The following is a 17161-nucleotide window of genomic DNA, read 5'->3' on the forward strand; positions in this document are numbered from 1 at the left end:
TAAAGCTAAGTCCCATTATCTTCCCCACAGCCTTTTTAAATGATCCCTTTACTCCTTTCCCCACAGCTGCTTTCTCAAGTGAAAATGCTGTTAATCATAGTTCCCTGCTCACTGCAGGCCAGGTGGACTTAGATGACCTTTGAAGGTCCCTTCCAACACAAACTAGTCTATGATTCTATATTTACCACACAGAGAAAGTAAAACAAAATCAAACAGAAGCAAAATACAAAGATGGGAGGAAGGGGATGCAATAAGCCACAGAACAATTCAGCTTCTCCTGTTGTTTTTTTTTTTTCAGTCAGCTAGACTAGACTACTGTCTGCTGCCATGCCTATGTATCTGAGGGTGGATATGAATGAAAATTGAGGAAAAAAACAGGAAAACTGTGCAAGGTGCTCTCGTAGGGTAAATGCAAGATTAGATTTGTATTATTTTTTGTGTTTAGCACCACTACAAATTACAGAGGAGCATATCCTGTGGCAAATGACGTGAAACTTTTTTTTTTTTTAGAAGGTGAAAAATAATGTTGACCTTAAAACATGTAAAGTGCATGAGTACTTGTCTATTTTTTTTTTCTATTTTTATTTTGGTGGCATCTAATGAACTTAGTCAAGGACCACCACCTCTAAAATATTCTTCAGTTCCTGCAATGCATCAGTTGTAGAAATAATAGACTGAAATTACAGGGAGGATCCTTTTGTATAGGCTGTTGCATAGTGAGCTGGTTAAAAATCTTTAAACACTCCTTGTCTGTCTTTACCTCACCCAATCACAGTGGAAAACTGCTTGTTTGGAAGAGAGGAAGACTGCTAACACTCAGTGCAAAACTGGAGGTAAAAGCAGTGAGGAAGCAAGGGAAGAAATGTGTGACCTTGGGTTTGAAAGGGGATATCTAAATTGTAGAGAAGCCTCTTTCAGTTTCTTATCAGAGCTGCTTCACCTTTCCCTTCTCAAGTTGACTGGAACAAAGAGTTTGTCTCCTGCTGGTGTTGCTGTTTCTCCTGGTACACGTCATACAAACAGCAGGGACATTCACCTCAGCATAGTGTGTGGTCAGAATTCCAAAGCTTATGTAAGAATCTGAGAGCCAGGCTTCTTTCCATAAAGGTGACACAGTCCTGTCTGGGCTCTCTTACACTTGGCCTACATGTTAAGAGGGAGCTGATTGTACCAAGCTGCCAGGCAGGAGGAGGATAGTTTTGTGGACCCTGTTTTATAGTACTGAGGGAAAGAAATGTGAGCTCATGAGATCAGAGCCCTCTGAACCCCTTTGAACAAGGAAGTTGTCACTTGTAGAGTAGTTTGCTAAGCTACCCCTAGTTTTGGCTAATTTATTTCAAGGGTGCCATGTCACTAAAAGCACTCATTGAGTTATAAAATGTACTGAATAGTTCTTCATATCCAGACTGCTCAGATACAGCATTCACTGCACTTCCTGTGTGTGAGGAGGACAAGTTTGTTACTACTCACTGTTTGTTTACCTCAGGTGAGCAGAGCTCACCTGTACTTTTAGGGTTCCTCAGGTACTTTTCCTTAGGTACTTTTCAGTACCTCTTTTATTTGTTTTAGATTTGTCATCTTCCCATCCAGTCATCTTCTAGAGTGTTAAACTTGGGGTGAAATTCCAGGAGTCAGATTTCTACCTCGCTGTTTTTAACTCTACCTGGGGCTGCAGTAAAACCTGGTTTTTAATCTGGGTCTTCTTTCTTAAGACTTGCACACAGGGTCTTGCTTGTCCACAGAGCCTTGCTGACTGAGCCAGCCCCATTCTCTGCCCCAGGTCATGGGGGAGAAGCTGTTGGTGCAACTTTGTGCAACTTTGTTGAGGGGATATCTGGCACCAATCTCAACTCCCTCTGGTTTTTTAGTTTCAGAATGGCTCCGGTTACTGCCTTTCCTGGGTGTGCTGGCCTTGCTGGGTTACCTTGCTGTTCGTCCCTTCCTCTCCAAGAAGAAACAGCAAAAGGATAGCTTGATTAACCTCAAGATCCAGAAGGAAAATCCAAAAGTAGTGAATGAAATAAACATTGAAGATTTGTGCCTCACTAAGGCTTACTGCAGGTGTTGGCGTTCCAAGACGGTAAGAGCCTTGCTGCTGCTGCTCTAGGGTTAAAGACTGAAAATCAGCAGGTGGGTGGCAAATTGCCACATGTTGCCCTCCTGCTTTTCCCTGGAGAAAAGGTTTCTCTGGTTTTTGAGAATCATACAGTTCTTATTTTGTTCTTGCTATCCACATGCAGAAAGAAACTAGAAACTCGTGAGAAACACAATGGTTTTTTTTCTAGAAACACTGAGTTTCCACTTGTGAATAAACCAAACCAAGCAAGCCTTGTTTAATATTTAGAAATACACTGCAACTAATTAGAATATAACTTCTCCATTTTGCAAAAACAATGCTTAGAAAGTTGTTCATATTAGAACCAAAGCATGTCTGGACCTGTGTGGGTGAGGGAGAGCATATCCCCATCTGCCCTAGAGCATCCAGTAGGTAACTGGTTTGGATAGTTTGTATCCCTCACACAACTGGATAGACATGGGTATTTTTCATTTGCCTTCAATTCTTTTGAATGCCTGGAGTGCACTCTGATTTTATCCTCTGGTCCAAATGCTTTCCTGTTTTAACAAAAAAATCTGCCCTGGACCCAAGAATCCCTCTCCAAACATTCTCCCTTCAGACTAATCAGTTCAGCTTTCCTTAAAACAGTTCTCTGGTACTTCCATAGTTCCACAATAATCCTTGGAATACTCGTGGCTGCAATGGCTGCTTTGCTTGCTCTTCTTTTACAGAAGAGGCTTTGTCCCTAAATTTGTGTCCAAACCCAGCTATTTTAGGCCCTCACAAACCTAGGGTTTTTTTTTTCTCCTTAGTGATGAGTCCTGTGTGTGACAGGAGACAGGGATTTTGATGTTGAAATAGGACACAGGAGGGGGAACCAACATTGTTACTGTGTTCTTGGCATAGGAAGAAGCATAAAAATCACTCTGCAATTGCTGTCCAGAGCTACACTAATTCCTCATCTATCTTTTCTTCCAGTTCCCTGTCTGTGATGGCTCCCACAACAAGCACAATGAATTAACAGGAGATAATATAGGTCCACTAATACTCAAGAAGAAAGAAGTATAGCAGATGCTTAGTTCACTAGATCACAACTGATAAGAAGTTTTTATATCACTGTAGTTGAGAAGGACAGTATTTTATTACATGGTTGGTATGATTTAGTCTAATGATTGGTGTAGATTTCTTTTTGGAATAAACTGCATTTAGACAGTGCTCAATCTGTCACTGTTTTGATACTTTATTCTGAGAAGAATTATGTCTGCTTTGTAAAACTGTAAAGTAACTATCTCTGTAAATAAAGTCATTTATTTCAACAATAAAATTACTTCCTACGATTCAGTCCTTTTTTTTTTTTTTTGAATGAACATCCAAGAATAAACCTGTCCCTATTTCCAGGTGGCAGAAGGGCACCTTAATAACAATGTAACATTTCTCATGAAAAACTACAAGTTTTGTTGCATTCTGGAAGGCAAGGAGAGGAGCATTATAAAGCATCAATGCTTTTCATTTTAGATCTGCACATCTCTGTAACAGCCCCAAGCTGATTCTTTTTGAAAATTTAATAAAAGCCAGGGGAAATGGGTCTTGTGAGAAACATCCACGTATCATGGGAGGAAAGGAAAATGGATTCAGTTTAGTTTAGTGAACAAAAAGACACTTCAATGCATATTGTATATTCAATATACATAGTACATTCAATATACAATACTGTATATTCAAATATACACTTCAATTGTATATTGAATCTACTCAAGACCTCAGAATGGTGGGAATCATCTGATGAGTAAATTGGGAGTAGACTGAGGTTAAGGAAACATGATAAATGCCATGTACAAGATGCTGTGATGGTGGTGAGCAGGTACTGGAGGCTGTCATGAGCAGGGGCTGTTTGCCAGAAGTTTGCTTTCATACTCAAGATTGTTTTCATATTTAAATCCTTACATGTTACACTTGTGTTTTTGAACAGTCCCCAAATTTGGCATACTGCTCCCTCCCTGTGGGAGGACTCTATTTCCTACAAAACTTTTTTAACAAGTAAACTTTATATAAAGCCCTTGCTGCTGTTATGTTTTACTCAAGTAGAGTTAATTTAAAGACAGTTACTGATGAACTGGACACCATATCCACTCATCAGTTGGGTTGCCAGATGTGACATTTTTGGTACAGAGTTACCTCATTTAATTACCAGAGTGCCTCCCTCAGCCCTGTGAAGGAGCAGAACAGGCACAGAAATAGTGGCTGACACAATAACCTGAGCACAGCATCCTCAGCAACCATCAGTGTGCAGCCTGAAAGCACCTTGCTTTCTGGGCAGGGGACAAACATGAGCTAAAGATTGGACATTCCTCAAGGAAGCAGAGAGAACAGGGGGAATGGCAAGAAAAACACAACTGTACCTGACAACTCTGAGGGGGAAAGTTACCAAATAATTTCCTGGCATTTTTATCACTGTGCTGGAATTGCAGGCCCTGAACCTTCAGTATTTCTCAGGAAGCTTTGGCTTGGAGAGGAAAACAAAAAGGCAGATATGCTGCCCTGTAATTCATCTGTAGGTAGAAGCATCCCCAGACAGTGCAAATAATACAGATCTGGAGAATTTTCTTTTGAAATTATTTTTGTGCATTTATGTGTTGCATATTAAAAGTGTAAAAGCTAAAATAATTCTTATTTATAATGCCAAAACCAAATATATTCTATAAAGTACCCTGCAAAATGAGCTCAGTGACCTGTAGTGCAGACATCTGCAGGGAGGCCTTGTCCACCTCAATTACAGACTCAATCCTTACTAAAAAAATAATAAGCAGTTTCTGGAGGATGCTGTACTGAATTTATGCCTCAGAATGGAGCTGGAATGACCTGCCTGGGGCTAGTTACTTGTACAAAACACAGCAGAGTAAAAAAAGATGTGCTGGTACCTGTCAATAGTGAACCAAATACTAATACCAAATACTGATACCTGCAGACACTTCATGGGTAAGAGGGAAAAACTTTTACCTTTGTTTTGAGAGTTCTCAGAATCCATATGTAAAGGCTTGTATCCAAAATCATGTCATAGCTCAGAAATAATTAAAACTTCCTATGATACCTGTACAGTTCCCTCTCATTAATAAGACCACAACCCAGAAAGCAGGTGAAATACCTTCACACAGAAGGTTCTCTGTGCACTCTTCAAGCAGCCTTGAGGTGGTTTGGAATATGAACTGTCCTTAAACTGCACCCTGTTCACTGCTGTGCTAATTAAATGGGGCTTTATTAAGGACAACAGGTTTAGCCTAGAATCCAAGTGATGTTGGGCTGTTTACCTGGACACACTCATTTCAACAATTCTGACTATTTTTTCACATCTATCAAGTTGTAAAGAATTTTGCCAACAATAGTAGAGAGCAGAAAGAACACTTTGTAATCTGCAAAGCAGAATGTGCTTCCAAGTACAATGTGGAACTGGTATGTTCTCTAATACAGAAACATCTATTACCAGTAACAAAATGATTCAAACTTTCCAATCTTCAAATCTGCTGATTTCTGCTTAAACAGCACTTAGTTTGGCTGATTTAATTCTAGTTGCTCTGTTTTCTCTGGACAGTCTGTCAATGCCAATAGGAAATTTCATTGTGAATGTTTAACTTCCAAATACTTCTGCAGGATGAGAATAAAGTTGGTCGTTAATTCTTTTCACTTGGGTTTGCTTAAAACACAACTCAGCACTCAAATAAAATTCTTCACCCTCTGAAATCTTACACATTGAATTGCTATTCTTTCATGTTTTTGGTGTTGCCATTAATTGAGGCCACATGAAGTATGCTTGATTCCAGCAGTTTCCTATTTTGGGAAGAGTGAATCAGTAAGATAAATATGGAAACAGATCACAGCAGTAAAAATGAACCAAATTTGTTTGGAAAAACATCATGTTCATGAACTACATCTTTGCAAGCTACCTTAACTGGAAAAACATGAATGAGCCTCACTTTTTGCCAGGTTATAAATTTCCATTTGCAGGTAGGGGCAATCACAAGCTCCATCCTCCATCAATGATGAGCTCATTACCAGTCACATAGGCAGACTGAAATTACATAAATGTAACAATAATCAGCTTTTAAACTCATTTTTTAAACCAATATTAACAACAGAAAAGCACTTTTTAATTAAACTAAAAACGCACTGTCTTTTTATACCAACACCTTTTTCTTTTGTTTTATAAAAATATTTGAATAAATAGAATATAAACACACTTAGAAATGGAAGCCTTTCAGCTAACCTTGGGGAAGTGTAGCAAAAGGCATTAAGGTACAACCTGCAGGAATAATTCCTCACAGAATGAAGTTATTAGCTCTGTCACCTGAGCAGAATCTGACCAGGTCAGCCAATAATAAGGGGATCTAGATGAAAACTTGGATGAAACAGATAATGAGGTGAGCAACTGAGCTGTTGGCATTCTTCTCAGTGGCAGTACCAAAGCACACTGGAATATATTGGAAAACTGGAATTTTGTCCACATGTGGTTGAAAATCCTATCACCAGACTGGAAAAAATTACTAGCTTTACAGGAACACTAAAACCAACACGAAAATGAGAAACAGGTTATTCATGGATAGCAACATTATGACTGAACTAAGCTGTGTTACACTCAGTAGAGCTGCTGACAAGTCCAGAGGAATGCAGCTCAGTTTAGATTCATGGGAAATTAATAGGATCTGAAATAACCTTGATGGGTGCTCAGTGTTGTTGGGATTTGCAGTGGTCATTAAGAGTTTGGTGCATAAAAGCCTCAGTGACTATTTTTTTCCTTATACCAGAAGGGTAGATTAACCCTAAGCATTAGCCCTTTCACCTAAATTCTCCAGCAGTTCTATGCAAATATTTGCTCTTGGATAGTGAAGGTAGGTGGTGACTAAAATTCTACCACCTTAAAAAAATGACCTAGCTGTGGCACAAACCTAAAAAAGCTGACAGGTCCATTTCTGTCATTCAGGATAATCCAGGGTCAGCCAGTTTGCTCAGGTGAAAGGAAACCAAGGAAAGCAGCAGCTGTGGTACCAAATACACAATGCCTTAACCATCACTCTTAACATTCAGAGTACTTTTCCTGAGTAGGCTGAACTTAGTAAAAGATCACCAGTTTTTCTCTTTTTGTAACAGTTCAGCTTAAAGACAACATAAACCAAATGATCTCTATTGTGAAGCAGTAAAGTAGCATCAGATTCTGTGACAAGAAATTTTATTTTTCCATACTTACCTCATCAGAGGCCAAGTACACAAAGAGATGGGCCACTTCTTCAGCAGTAGCCATCCTGCCTGTTTTCTGCCTGGCTAGAAAATCTTTCAGTGCCTGGATGTACAAAAGCATTTGTTACAAATTTTAATCCAGTCAGCATGACACACACAGAGCTACACTGGAAACAGGCCATAAGTCATAACTTCTCCAATACACTGAGTAAGGAATTCATGCTTGAAAAAGGAATTAAAAAAATAAGATGAACAGTGTTGAGAGTTTCAGGTTGAAAAGGAAGAGACTGGCCCTAAAGCTCTGGTTCCAGAATAATGCCAACATAAGCCCCTCCTCAGCTGCAGATATTCCCAGGCCCTTCAAATGAGGGCTCACAGTTAGTCAGTATGGTTAAGCACCCAAAATTATTTTGAAATGCATAGGTCAGAATGCCTTTTCTATCATGGTTTTGCTCTAGTCTCTGACTGCACCACATGGCACAGCAGAAAATGTCCTCTACTTTTGCAGGAGATGTTATGACCAATGGTTGGAAGGTGCTTCCATAGCTGACAAACTCTACTCATTAAGCACCAGCATCCTCCTGAGTCATTAAGAGATCTGTTTGGTATACAAACTGATTAAACCACCCAAGGAGACAATCATAGAATCATAGAATAGGCTGGGTTGGAAGGGACCTCAGAGATCGAGTCCAACCCTTGATCCACTACTGCTGCAGTTCCCAGCCCATGGCACTGAGTGCCACATCCAGGCTCTTTTGAAATATCTCCAGGGATGGAGAATCCACCCCTTCCCTGGGCAGCCCATTCCAATGCCTGATCACCCTCTCCAGAAAGAAATTCTTTCTAATGTCCAACCTAAACCTCCCCTGGCACAACTTGAGACCTCTTGTGCCCTCTTGTCTTGCTGAGAGTTGCCTGGGAAAAGAGCCCAACCCCCCCCTGGCTCCAACCTCCTTTCAGGGAGTTGGAGAGAGTGATGAGGTCTCCCCTGAGCCTCCTCTTCTCCAGCCTCAACACCCCCAGCTCCCTCAGCCCTTCCTCACAGGACTTGTGCTGGATCCCTTCCCAGCCTCCTTGCTCTTCTCTGGACCTGCTCCAGCACCTCAATCTCCTTCCTGAGCTGAGGGGCCCAGAACTGGACACAGGACTCAAGCTGTGGCCTCCCCAGGGCTGAGCACAGGGGCAGAATCCCTTCCCTGGACCTGCTGGCCACGCTGTTCCTGAGCCAGCCCAGGATGCCATTGGCCTTCTTGGCCACCTGGGCACACTGCTGCCTCCTCTTCAGCTTCCTGGCAATCCAGACTCCCAGCTCCCTTTCTGCCACTCTGTCCCCAGCCTGGAGCTCCCCATGGGGTTGTTGTGGCCAAAGTGCAGGACCCAGCACTTAACAATACTTTTATGTTACCAGTTCTCTGAAATAAGAATCACTCTTGAATATGAGCAGAAGCGCAGCTATTTTGTTGTTGGTTTTTTTTTTTAAAGGGAGCTTAACATATGGACACACATGATCAAACATGATCACACATGATCTCACCTGGTCTGGGTTGGGCCGGGCTTGGATTCTTTCCTGTAAAGATGGTGTGTCAACAGTCCCTAAGCAAAATTGTAAATTCAGTGTTAAAAGTCAACTCTATCAATAATGATGAAAAAAAAAATAAAATTAAGTTCAGTAGTTCTGTTTGTATGCCTTAACACTCATGTGTAATGCCATAAGGTGACTCAGGAGAAAGTGCAAAACTATCAACATTGCATAAGATTCTAAATTTCGATAGAATTTCTATAGAAATTTTCAAGTCTTTTGAATTGAGAATTGAATTGAGAATTAAATTGAGAATTGAATTGAGAATTAAATTGAGAATTAAATTGAGAATTAAATTGAGAATTAAATTGAGAATTAAATTGAGAATTAAATTGAGAATTAAATTGAGAATTAAATTGAGAATTAAATTGAGAATTAAATTGAGAATTAAATTGAGAATTAAATTGAGAATTAAATTGAGAATTAAATTGAGAATTAAATTGAGAATTAAATTGAGAATTAAATTGAGAATTAAATTGAGAATTAAATTGAGAATTAAATTGAGAATTAAATTGAGAATTAAATTGAGAATTAAATTGAGAATTAAATTGAGAATTAAATTGAGAATTAAATTGAGAATTAAATTGAGAATTAAATTGAGAATTAAATTGAGAATTAAATTGAGAATTAAATTGAGAATTAAATTGAGAATTAAATTGAGAATTAAATTGAGAATTAAATTGAGAATTAAATTGAGAATTAAATTGAGAATTAAATTGAGAATTAAATTGAGAATTAAATTGAGAATTAAATTGAGAATTAAATTGAGAATTAAATTGAGAATTAAATTGAGAATTAAATTGAGAATTAAATTGAGAATTAAATTGAGAATTAAATTGAGAATTAAATTGAGAATTAAATTGAGAATTAAATTGAGAATTAAATTGAGAATTAAATTGAGAATTAAATTGAGAATTAAATTGAGAATTAAATTGAGAATTAAATTGAGAATTAAATTGAGAATTAAATTGAGAATTAAATTGAGAATTAAATTGAGAATTAAATTCAATACTTTCCAGAGAGCTGGCTACCCTTTGACTGCTTCAAACTTCCTGGACTGTATTTTTGAAAATTAACCTACAAATACAATGTAACATCTGTATAATGTGCATGTGCTGGGTCAACAGACCAAACATACAGATTACACAAGTAACAACTTTGTCACTTCAAATCTCAGATGTTTCTAGCATGTCCTGTTCTTTGGAATTGCCCAGGAGTTTAGTTGCCAGGTGCAAATCTGTTCTTGGTTAATAATGTCAGACTAAAATGGGTCTTCTAGCATCTGCTCTTAGTTCAAAAAAATCCTGTGACACTACTTACCAGGACATATGCAGTTGCATCTGATGCCTTGTTCAATGAAATCAGCAGCCACAGACTTTGTCAGACCAATAACTGCTGCCTTGGAGGTGCTGTATGCACATCTGTTCACAACTCCTTACAGAAGGTCAGTGTGAAGGCAGCACAGAAACATTAAAAATAAAAAATAAATAATAAAAATAAATTTAAATAAAAATTGAAATAAATTTAAAATTTAAAAAATTGAAATAAAAATAAATAATAAAAAAAAGAGCCAAGCTTGTACAAATGTGCACCTGTTCCAGGACTCCAGCACTCCTGTAGCACCTGCAGTCTCTCCATAAGGTTAACTGGAATCTTAGCTGCCAGAATTCTACTCTGACATACACCAGAGTAAAGCAGACAGGCTTTCAATAGTATAAATTTTGGGAGTAGTCCAGGAAAGTTCACAAAGCAGAGATTTAAGAACAGCAGAAACCCATCTGTTAAGTCACCATTAGGCTTCCTTGGGAAGCCCAGCTACAACAGTGCTCACACAACTGTCATTTCTTCATTATTTCTCTGAAGAAAATATGTAGCAAGATATTACTGCAAGTGACTCCTTTCTAGTTAACACAAACTGGTGAGGAGGCTGCTAAAAACCATCCAGGACTCAGATTGGAAAGCCCAAAGGCAAGAATCTCAGTGCTTCTGCACCTTTGTGTCCTTGCACATATTGTATGAGCTGATGTGCTCAGTTTTGGGTTTTTTAATGCATCCCTTCACAGGGTTGGCAGTGTCCTCTAAATTAGTTGTGCAATATATATTTTGTATTCCCATCATTTTACAGATCTGCACACAGAGCTCTCTAGCAAGCTACTGACCTTTAATGCTGGATGCCACAGAAGACATATTGATAATATTTCCAGATTTCTGTTTAAGCATCTGTAAGAGAATGTTTGTTGTTCAAATGCAAACTATTTTGTCACCTAGAGGTCTGACAGAGTAGCCCATAACTCTAGCAAACTGAGCCACAACTGCAGTACCTTTGAATGTAGCTATATTTCTTCAAGTTATAACCTTGCTATCCATTCCAAAACCTGAGATGCCTAAAGTTGTTAAAAAGAACCTCTGAAAATGAAGAGCAGCTAACAAACAACAAATAATATTAAACTAACAGACAAGGGACATGAACAAAACTGAAAAAGAGTGCTCATCATTCAGTCACAGCCTTTGTTTCCATTTCCAGCCTTTGAATTTACAGAAATACAAACACCTTATGCAGTTCACAAATATGTGGCCCCAAATGAATGACAGACATCACACACAACCAGTTCTCAAGCTGCTAGATTGAGCTGTTGCTCTGATATACCCAGCATGTTGGCATGAGTGGTACTGAATTGCTTCCTGAGATAGTTTCCAGATGTGAAAAAAATTCATATTAATATCCACATTTTATAAATATTTTAGCAGTGGTATTGAACAGCTATGGACTCTGGTGTAATACATTAGTATGATACCACAGTGGCTCACTCACTGCTGTGTTTGAAGGATTTTAATTTCAAATTATATAGGGCAAAACCCCTGAGATGATGTTCTCTACCACCAACTTTAGCTGGAGTGTCTACTGAAGGTTTATACAAATTCAGAGCACGTTTTAGAGTAGGATCCCATTAACCCAAGGGCCTCCCCTATTCAAAGCTGCAATGGTTACCTTTTTATCTCAAACCCCATGCTGTCACAGTGGCAACAGCTTGGGCCTCTCACATTTAAAACACCATGCAGCAGAGACCAAAATCCATGGGGAAGCAAGCCTTACCTTAGGAAGGAATGTCTGGATCATCAGGTACATGCTGTGAACATTGAGGTTCATAGTGAAGTTCCAGTCTCCTTCCTCACACTCCAGAATGGTTCCATGATGAACAAACCTAAAACAAGAGCATGAAGTGGATTCCTCTTTGTGATTTACATTTCTATGGCTTTTTATGCACATTTTCCCACTGCTATTTTGCAACTCCTTTACTCTTCCAACCTTGAAAAGGGGGGACAAGAAGAAAGCAAGCAGCAGTCTTATTTCTTCTGATGAACATCCAGGACACAAGGCAGGCTCAATATGGTGCAAAAAAATGCTTGGCAATAGGGAAAAAAAAGATATAAAAAAGAGCACTAGCAGCTTTGCTCACTGTTGTGCTAGGAGGGCCAAAGCCATCAGTACAGAGCACCCACAGAGTGGAGAAAACAACAAATTCCAGAGCCATTCTATCTCAGCCTGAGTAAAGTAGCTGCACACAAAGAGCTCAGTTGTGATGAAAATACATGAAAGTTTGCATTAAGGGTATAAAATGCATTAAAAGCGAAGAAATAAAGTGCATTTAAGTCCAAGAAAGTTCTGGAGGATGGGAAAAACTGGAAAAAAAAAATGTTATAATGAAATGGAAGCTGGTTACCCTGCAATGTTACAGAGGACATCAATCTTCTCAATCTCCTTGGCCAGATTTTCTATCTGCTCCTTTTTGGTGACATCCAGAACCCGTATTTGAATTCCTAGAAAAACATGACACTTGCTTCACTGTATTTGGCTAAGGATTCACACTTTATTTTCCTGAAGTGCTGAGGACTGCACCTCCAGTTCAAGCCAGCAGCTTGCCAGGAGCAGTCCCCTCTCAGGAACCCCCTGAGTAGGTACAATTACCCAGGAAACAGCCTGCTCACTGCTATGCATAACCTGCCTCTGGGAAAAAGGGACATTTAGTGCAGAACACAACTGTGCTCCAAAACACAGGGGGTTCTTTTTAGCAGTTTAGTCATGTGCAACTAGTGACACAACATCTACTAAATGTTTACAACCACCCATTGAGGGAGCACAGAGGAGACAAAGCCAGGCTTCTCAGAGGCCCGCAGGGTAAGGATGAAAGGCAACAGAAAAGCTGGAAAAGTCTGAACATAAGATGTGTTTGGTTGTGGTGGGGTTTTATGATTTTATTTTTTTTTAAATATAATTTTAAAACCATGAGGGCAGCCATATGCTGGAACAGGAGCCTACAGAGGATGTAGGGGGAACTCCATCCAACTTGACTCACAGTCCTGAGGAACTTTCTCTAACCAGAGCCACTTGGAGCAGAAGGCAGGACTAAATGGCCTCCAAAGGTCTAAGTTAGGGGAGATTTTGATTTTAAATGGATAAAACCCTGTCTCTTCTGAAGCCAAACTGGCAACTCCATGAACATGCATTATAAGGTTTAGTTAAATGATATAGACATTTAGGAAGAGATCTGGGCATAAGGATGTAACTTGGTTACAGCCTAGTGATCAACAGCAGCACTGGAATTACCCCTCCTGGATAAAATTCAAAGACTACAAAGTGCCAAGCCTTGAAGTATTACAGCTTAACTAATCATGTGTCAAAAGGATGAAAATTACTCCAAGTAGATGGAAAAAAGAATAAATCACCTCCTCCCTTGTGAACGCAGTAGCAGAGGGGGAAAAATGCAGTTTAAAACTTAACACGTCCTAAACATCCTCAGAAAGAATCTCAAAATCCTAAAGTTCCTAAAGGGTTACAAAGGGATTGCTTGTGGTGAACTCCAGTCTGTAGAGATCTATGTTAAAGATCTCAAAGTTGTGACAAAGAGAGGGGGTTTTGTGCATTTGGCTGCCAAATAACAGGAATTCATTAACTCCACTTCTTCCTTTCAGAAGACATTGGAAGCATTTTCAGTTGCACAATATATCCAAGTCTTATTTTTAATTTCAACATTGAAAAAAGAATGTTTTTAACATCCCACACTTGTGTCACTTGTAAGAAACACAGCTATGCAAAACCTGCTCCTTGAAGCATGTTCCAGTGATACCAGCAGGAAAGCAACCTTCAGGCCTGAGAAATGGTACAAACAGGTTTATCTGGTGTTGGGGGAACTGGTTACTGAAAACAAGAATTCAACTAGACCACCCTTCCAATGGATGGGCCATGGAAAAGTAAGACTAAATCTACTTTTTACATAGCTAGATATTAGAGAAAAGTATTCCATGGCTTTTAGAGTGACCTCAAAAGGTAACTGAGATGGGTGCCACTCTGGGAAGCAGAAATCAACTACTTCTGTGACACAAGAAACTCCAAGTTATTCCACATGCCTGGAATGATAGTGCAACATCAGCCTTGCAGAGTATTTATATGCTAAATCTCTCCCATTCCACACCATAGAATAAAACAATGCCAGCATCTAAAGAGTTAGTCTGGCTATTTTTTATTTTTTTTTTGTGGCCTTTTGAAGTTTGCCCTGCCTTCAAATTATATTTCAACCAGTCTAGAACAAAGCTTGAAAGAGCTGAAGTAATGCTAACTGTGGATCATTTACCTGGATATTTCTCCAGTTCTTGCAGCTTAGACTTGTTGATGTCCGTAGCAATGACTTGGGCTCCTTCTTTAGCAAAAGCCTGAACAAAACAAAAACAGTTTATGTTTAGAAATTCCAGATCTTACTAGAAATAAAATCTGTTTTCCTCTCATTTCCTTTTTGGCTGAAGGCAGCTGATCTCTCTCTTTTCATTCTGGGAATGTCAGGGAGTAACACATCAAGTACCACACATTGTGGGGTACCATGAAGAAACTATACATGGTCTAATATTTAATAATAATATACATGGTCTAAGATATTTTCCTTAGAGTAGGAAACCTATAAATAAAGTATAAGAAAAACTTGACTAATAAGTGCACTAGAAAGCTGATTACAAACACACAGGACTAGAACTGTTGACATTGTTGGATTTAAACAAAGTTATGGGGTTTGACAGGAAAAGTACAAGTCAAAAAAGGAATGGTGGTATATTAACTTCATGAAAACCCCTCACATCCAAATCACTGGACTAGAACTAGAAGCAGCAAGGACTTTTCTTTGATACTTAGAGATACTGCTTCATGATTTATGCAAAACTTGTTCTCTCTGCACTGTGATCACTGATAAACCAACAGCTGTGCTAACAAAGTAACCTCTTTTCAAAATAAGTGTCTCAAGTGCATCTTCAGAGCACAGTAGCATTAAACATGCCAGACTTCTGTGGTTTGTTGGGTACTTAAACAGTGAAATAATCAGAAGAATTACCTACATCTTGGACTTACCAGGATGGGCAGTCTTCTGGAGTCTTAACTGCTTTCGAAAATAACCAGTCTGGCAAAAATCCTACTCATGGAAGCTTTTCTGAGCTTGTTGATGACATGAGAGAGATACTGAGATAACTCTACTAGCTTCTCTATCTGCTTTAGAAGAAGGAAGTAGCAAGGGAAGAACTTGTGAAAAGGAATTAAAAGATAACTAGAATGTTAATATGTATGTTGAGTAACAGTAATTATATAAATTTTGTAAAGGATTTCTCAGACTTGCTCACTCTGAAGAACATTGTAGCTGTGCTGTTAATACCACACAGAATCAGTTATGTAAAATATCACTGTAGATGAAATACTTTGGCATTACTTTAAGAGGATCTTTGCAGTATCCTGCCCTTCTGACAGGATACATTCCCTCTCAACTCCTTAACTCCCAGAATAAAGCAGCAGAGACATTAAGGGTACAGACAGTACCAACCCCATATTGTTAAAAAAGCAGTTGCAGCTGTGCTTAGGGCTTGTCTGTAACATCACTCAGTGCTGAAGACTTTTAAAAGTCAAAGATCACAAATCATGGATGATATAGTATAATAATTATTTTCTGAATTTTTTTCAGTGGGTAGTTCTGGCTCCACCTGTGGTTTATTAATTCAAGAACTTGTATGGTGCAGGTGTCATTGGACAAGCCAGCACGAGAGACCAAGCTTAGGTACAGGAGAACAAACATTTTCCAACTTACAATAGCAGCTGCTCTGCCAATGCCCTGTGCTGCTGCAGACAGGAGGATGATCTTCCCATCCAGCCGACCCATCCTGCTCACCTGTGCAGGCAGAAAACATCACACCATCTTTTTGTCAGCCAACAACACCCCCTGGGAAGCAGTTGCAAATGCATTCCAAAAATTAGGCCTGATCTGGAGTACTTCTGCCATCACATCACATCAGATTGTCCTGTTTGGCTGCAGGGTGACCCCATTCTAATAGGAAAATCATTCTCTGTATTGACTTAAAGTTAGACTGAGTTACAGACTGTGTGTCAAGACACTGAATTGTTTCACTGGAGGTTTTTCAATGCAAAGCACAGAAGAACAGTCCCCTAAGAAAACAGGGACTGAGATGCACCTTTCTAATGAGGAAAACAACAATAGCTTAAACCCACTTTTTATATTGGCTGGTAAAATGTCTCTGGTAAGCTAGAGCCTAAGGCTGCAGGAGCTTGGGGCTGTTTCAGCATAACCTTTTCACACTGAGAAGCAAAACATAGCAAGTTAACCAAGCTTAACACATTATACACACAGCCATGTTGCAGTCATGTACCAAGCTTCCCAAAATGTGACTCCTCACACACAAAATTCTGGGAAAGATTCTACTAATTGTAGCAAGTCCTGAGTATCTCACCAGTGAGCTCAAAGTGCCCCTGCAAGGCAGAGGAAGGACTCATTAGATAAATGTTTTCAGTGGAAAAACACAACCTGATCAGTCCAAGTACATTCCCCAACCACCTTAACACCGTGGAAGCAAAATTCACTGTAAATCCAATTTTCAACCTAACAATCAGTTCTCATGAACATCTGCTACATCGATTTTAAGTATGAAAAGAAATGTTAATGTAGCCACTCACCAGGAGTTCTCAAGCAGGCAGTTACGTTTTATGCCCTTCGTACAAAAGGCAGCTTTACACTTCCTCGGCTGTGCTGGCTGGGAGTTGTAGTCTGTTGGTTTTCACCTGCTGAAACCTTGAGATGCTGCCCTCTAGTGACTTGGGATTTTCTCCTGGCACGGGAAGGGCTAAAGGCGACTCACTATTAGCTATCCAGTCTCCCTAAGGAATTCAAGAAAGCAACAGCATTCCCACAGAAAAAGGCCACTAGCATTTTTCCCCAGTTTCTCTCCAACAAAATAAGCTATCAAATTTCAATATAGGG

At 39.3% G+C, this 17161-nt stretch overlaps 2 protein-coding genes across 3 annotated transcripts in view; one reads left to right on the forward strand and one right to left on the reverse strand.

Annotated features, from left to right (window-relative positions):
* Positions 1 to 3380, forward strand: part of CISD2 (CDGSH iron sulfur domain 2) — a 4394-nt gene extending 1014 nt beyond the window's left edge. Inside the window, exons 2-3 of the mRNA XM_071742590.1 lie at positions 1869 to 2080; positions 3035 to 3380. Coding sequence (XP_071598691.1) covers positions 1869 to 2080; positions 3035 to 3124 — 302 coding nt within the window. The 3' untranslated portion in view covers positions 3125 to 3380. The remainder of the gene's footprint in view (positions 1 to 1868; positions 2081 to 3034) is intronic.
* Positions 1 to 16950, reverse strand: part of BDH2 (3-hydroxybutyrate dehydrogenase 2) — a 17480-nt gene extending 530 nt beyond the window's left edge. Inside the window, exons 1-10 of one of the 2 annotated variants that reach the window (XM_071742589.1) lie at positions 16858 to 16950; positions 15977 to 16057; positions 14492 to 14570; positions 12584 to 12680; positions 11956 to 12064; positions 11021 to 11081; positions 10182 to 10295; positions 8817 to 8875; positions 7293 to 7385; positions 6025 to 6119 (exon numbers count right to left, since the gene is read on the reverse strand). In XM_071742589.1, coding sequence (XP_071598690.1) covers positions 6066 to 6119; positions 7293 to 7385; positions 8817 to 8875; positions 10182 to 10295; positions 11021 to 11081; positions 11956 to 12064; positions 12584 to 12680; positions 14492 to 14570; positions 15977 to 16048 — 738 coding nt within the window. In that variant the 5' untranslated portion in view covers positions 16049 to 16057; positions 16858 to 16950 and the 3' untranslated portion in view covers positions 6025 to 6065. Of the gene's footprint in view, positions 1 to 5856; positions 6120 to 7292; positions 7386 to 8816; positions 8876 to 10181; positions 10296 to 11020; positions 11082 to 11955; positions 12065 to 12583; positions 12681 to 14491; positions 14571 to 15976; positions 16058 to 16857 lie in introns of those variants that run through there. The other variant, XM_071742588.1, reaches the window with a different exon arrangement.
* Positions 16951 to 17161: the final 211 nt, after the last annotated feature.

This window comes from Heliangelus exortis, chromosome 4 (assembly GCF_036169615.1).
Source record: "Heliangelus exortis chromosome 4, bHelExo1.hap1, whole genome shotgun sequence".
In the NCBI taxonomy this organism is placed as follows: domain Eukaryota; kingdom Metazoa; phylum Chordata; class Aves; order Apodiformes; family Trochilidae; genus Heliangelus; species Heliangelus exortis.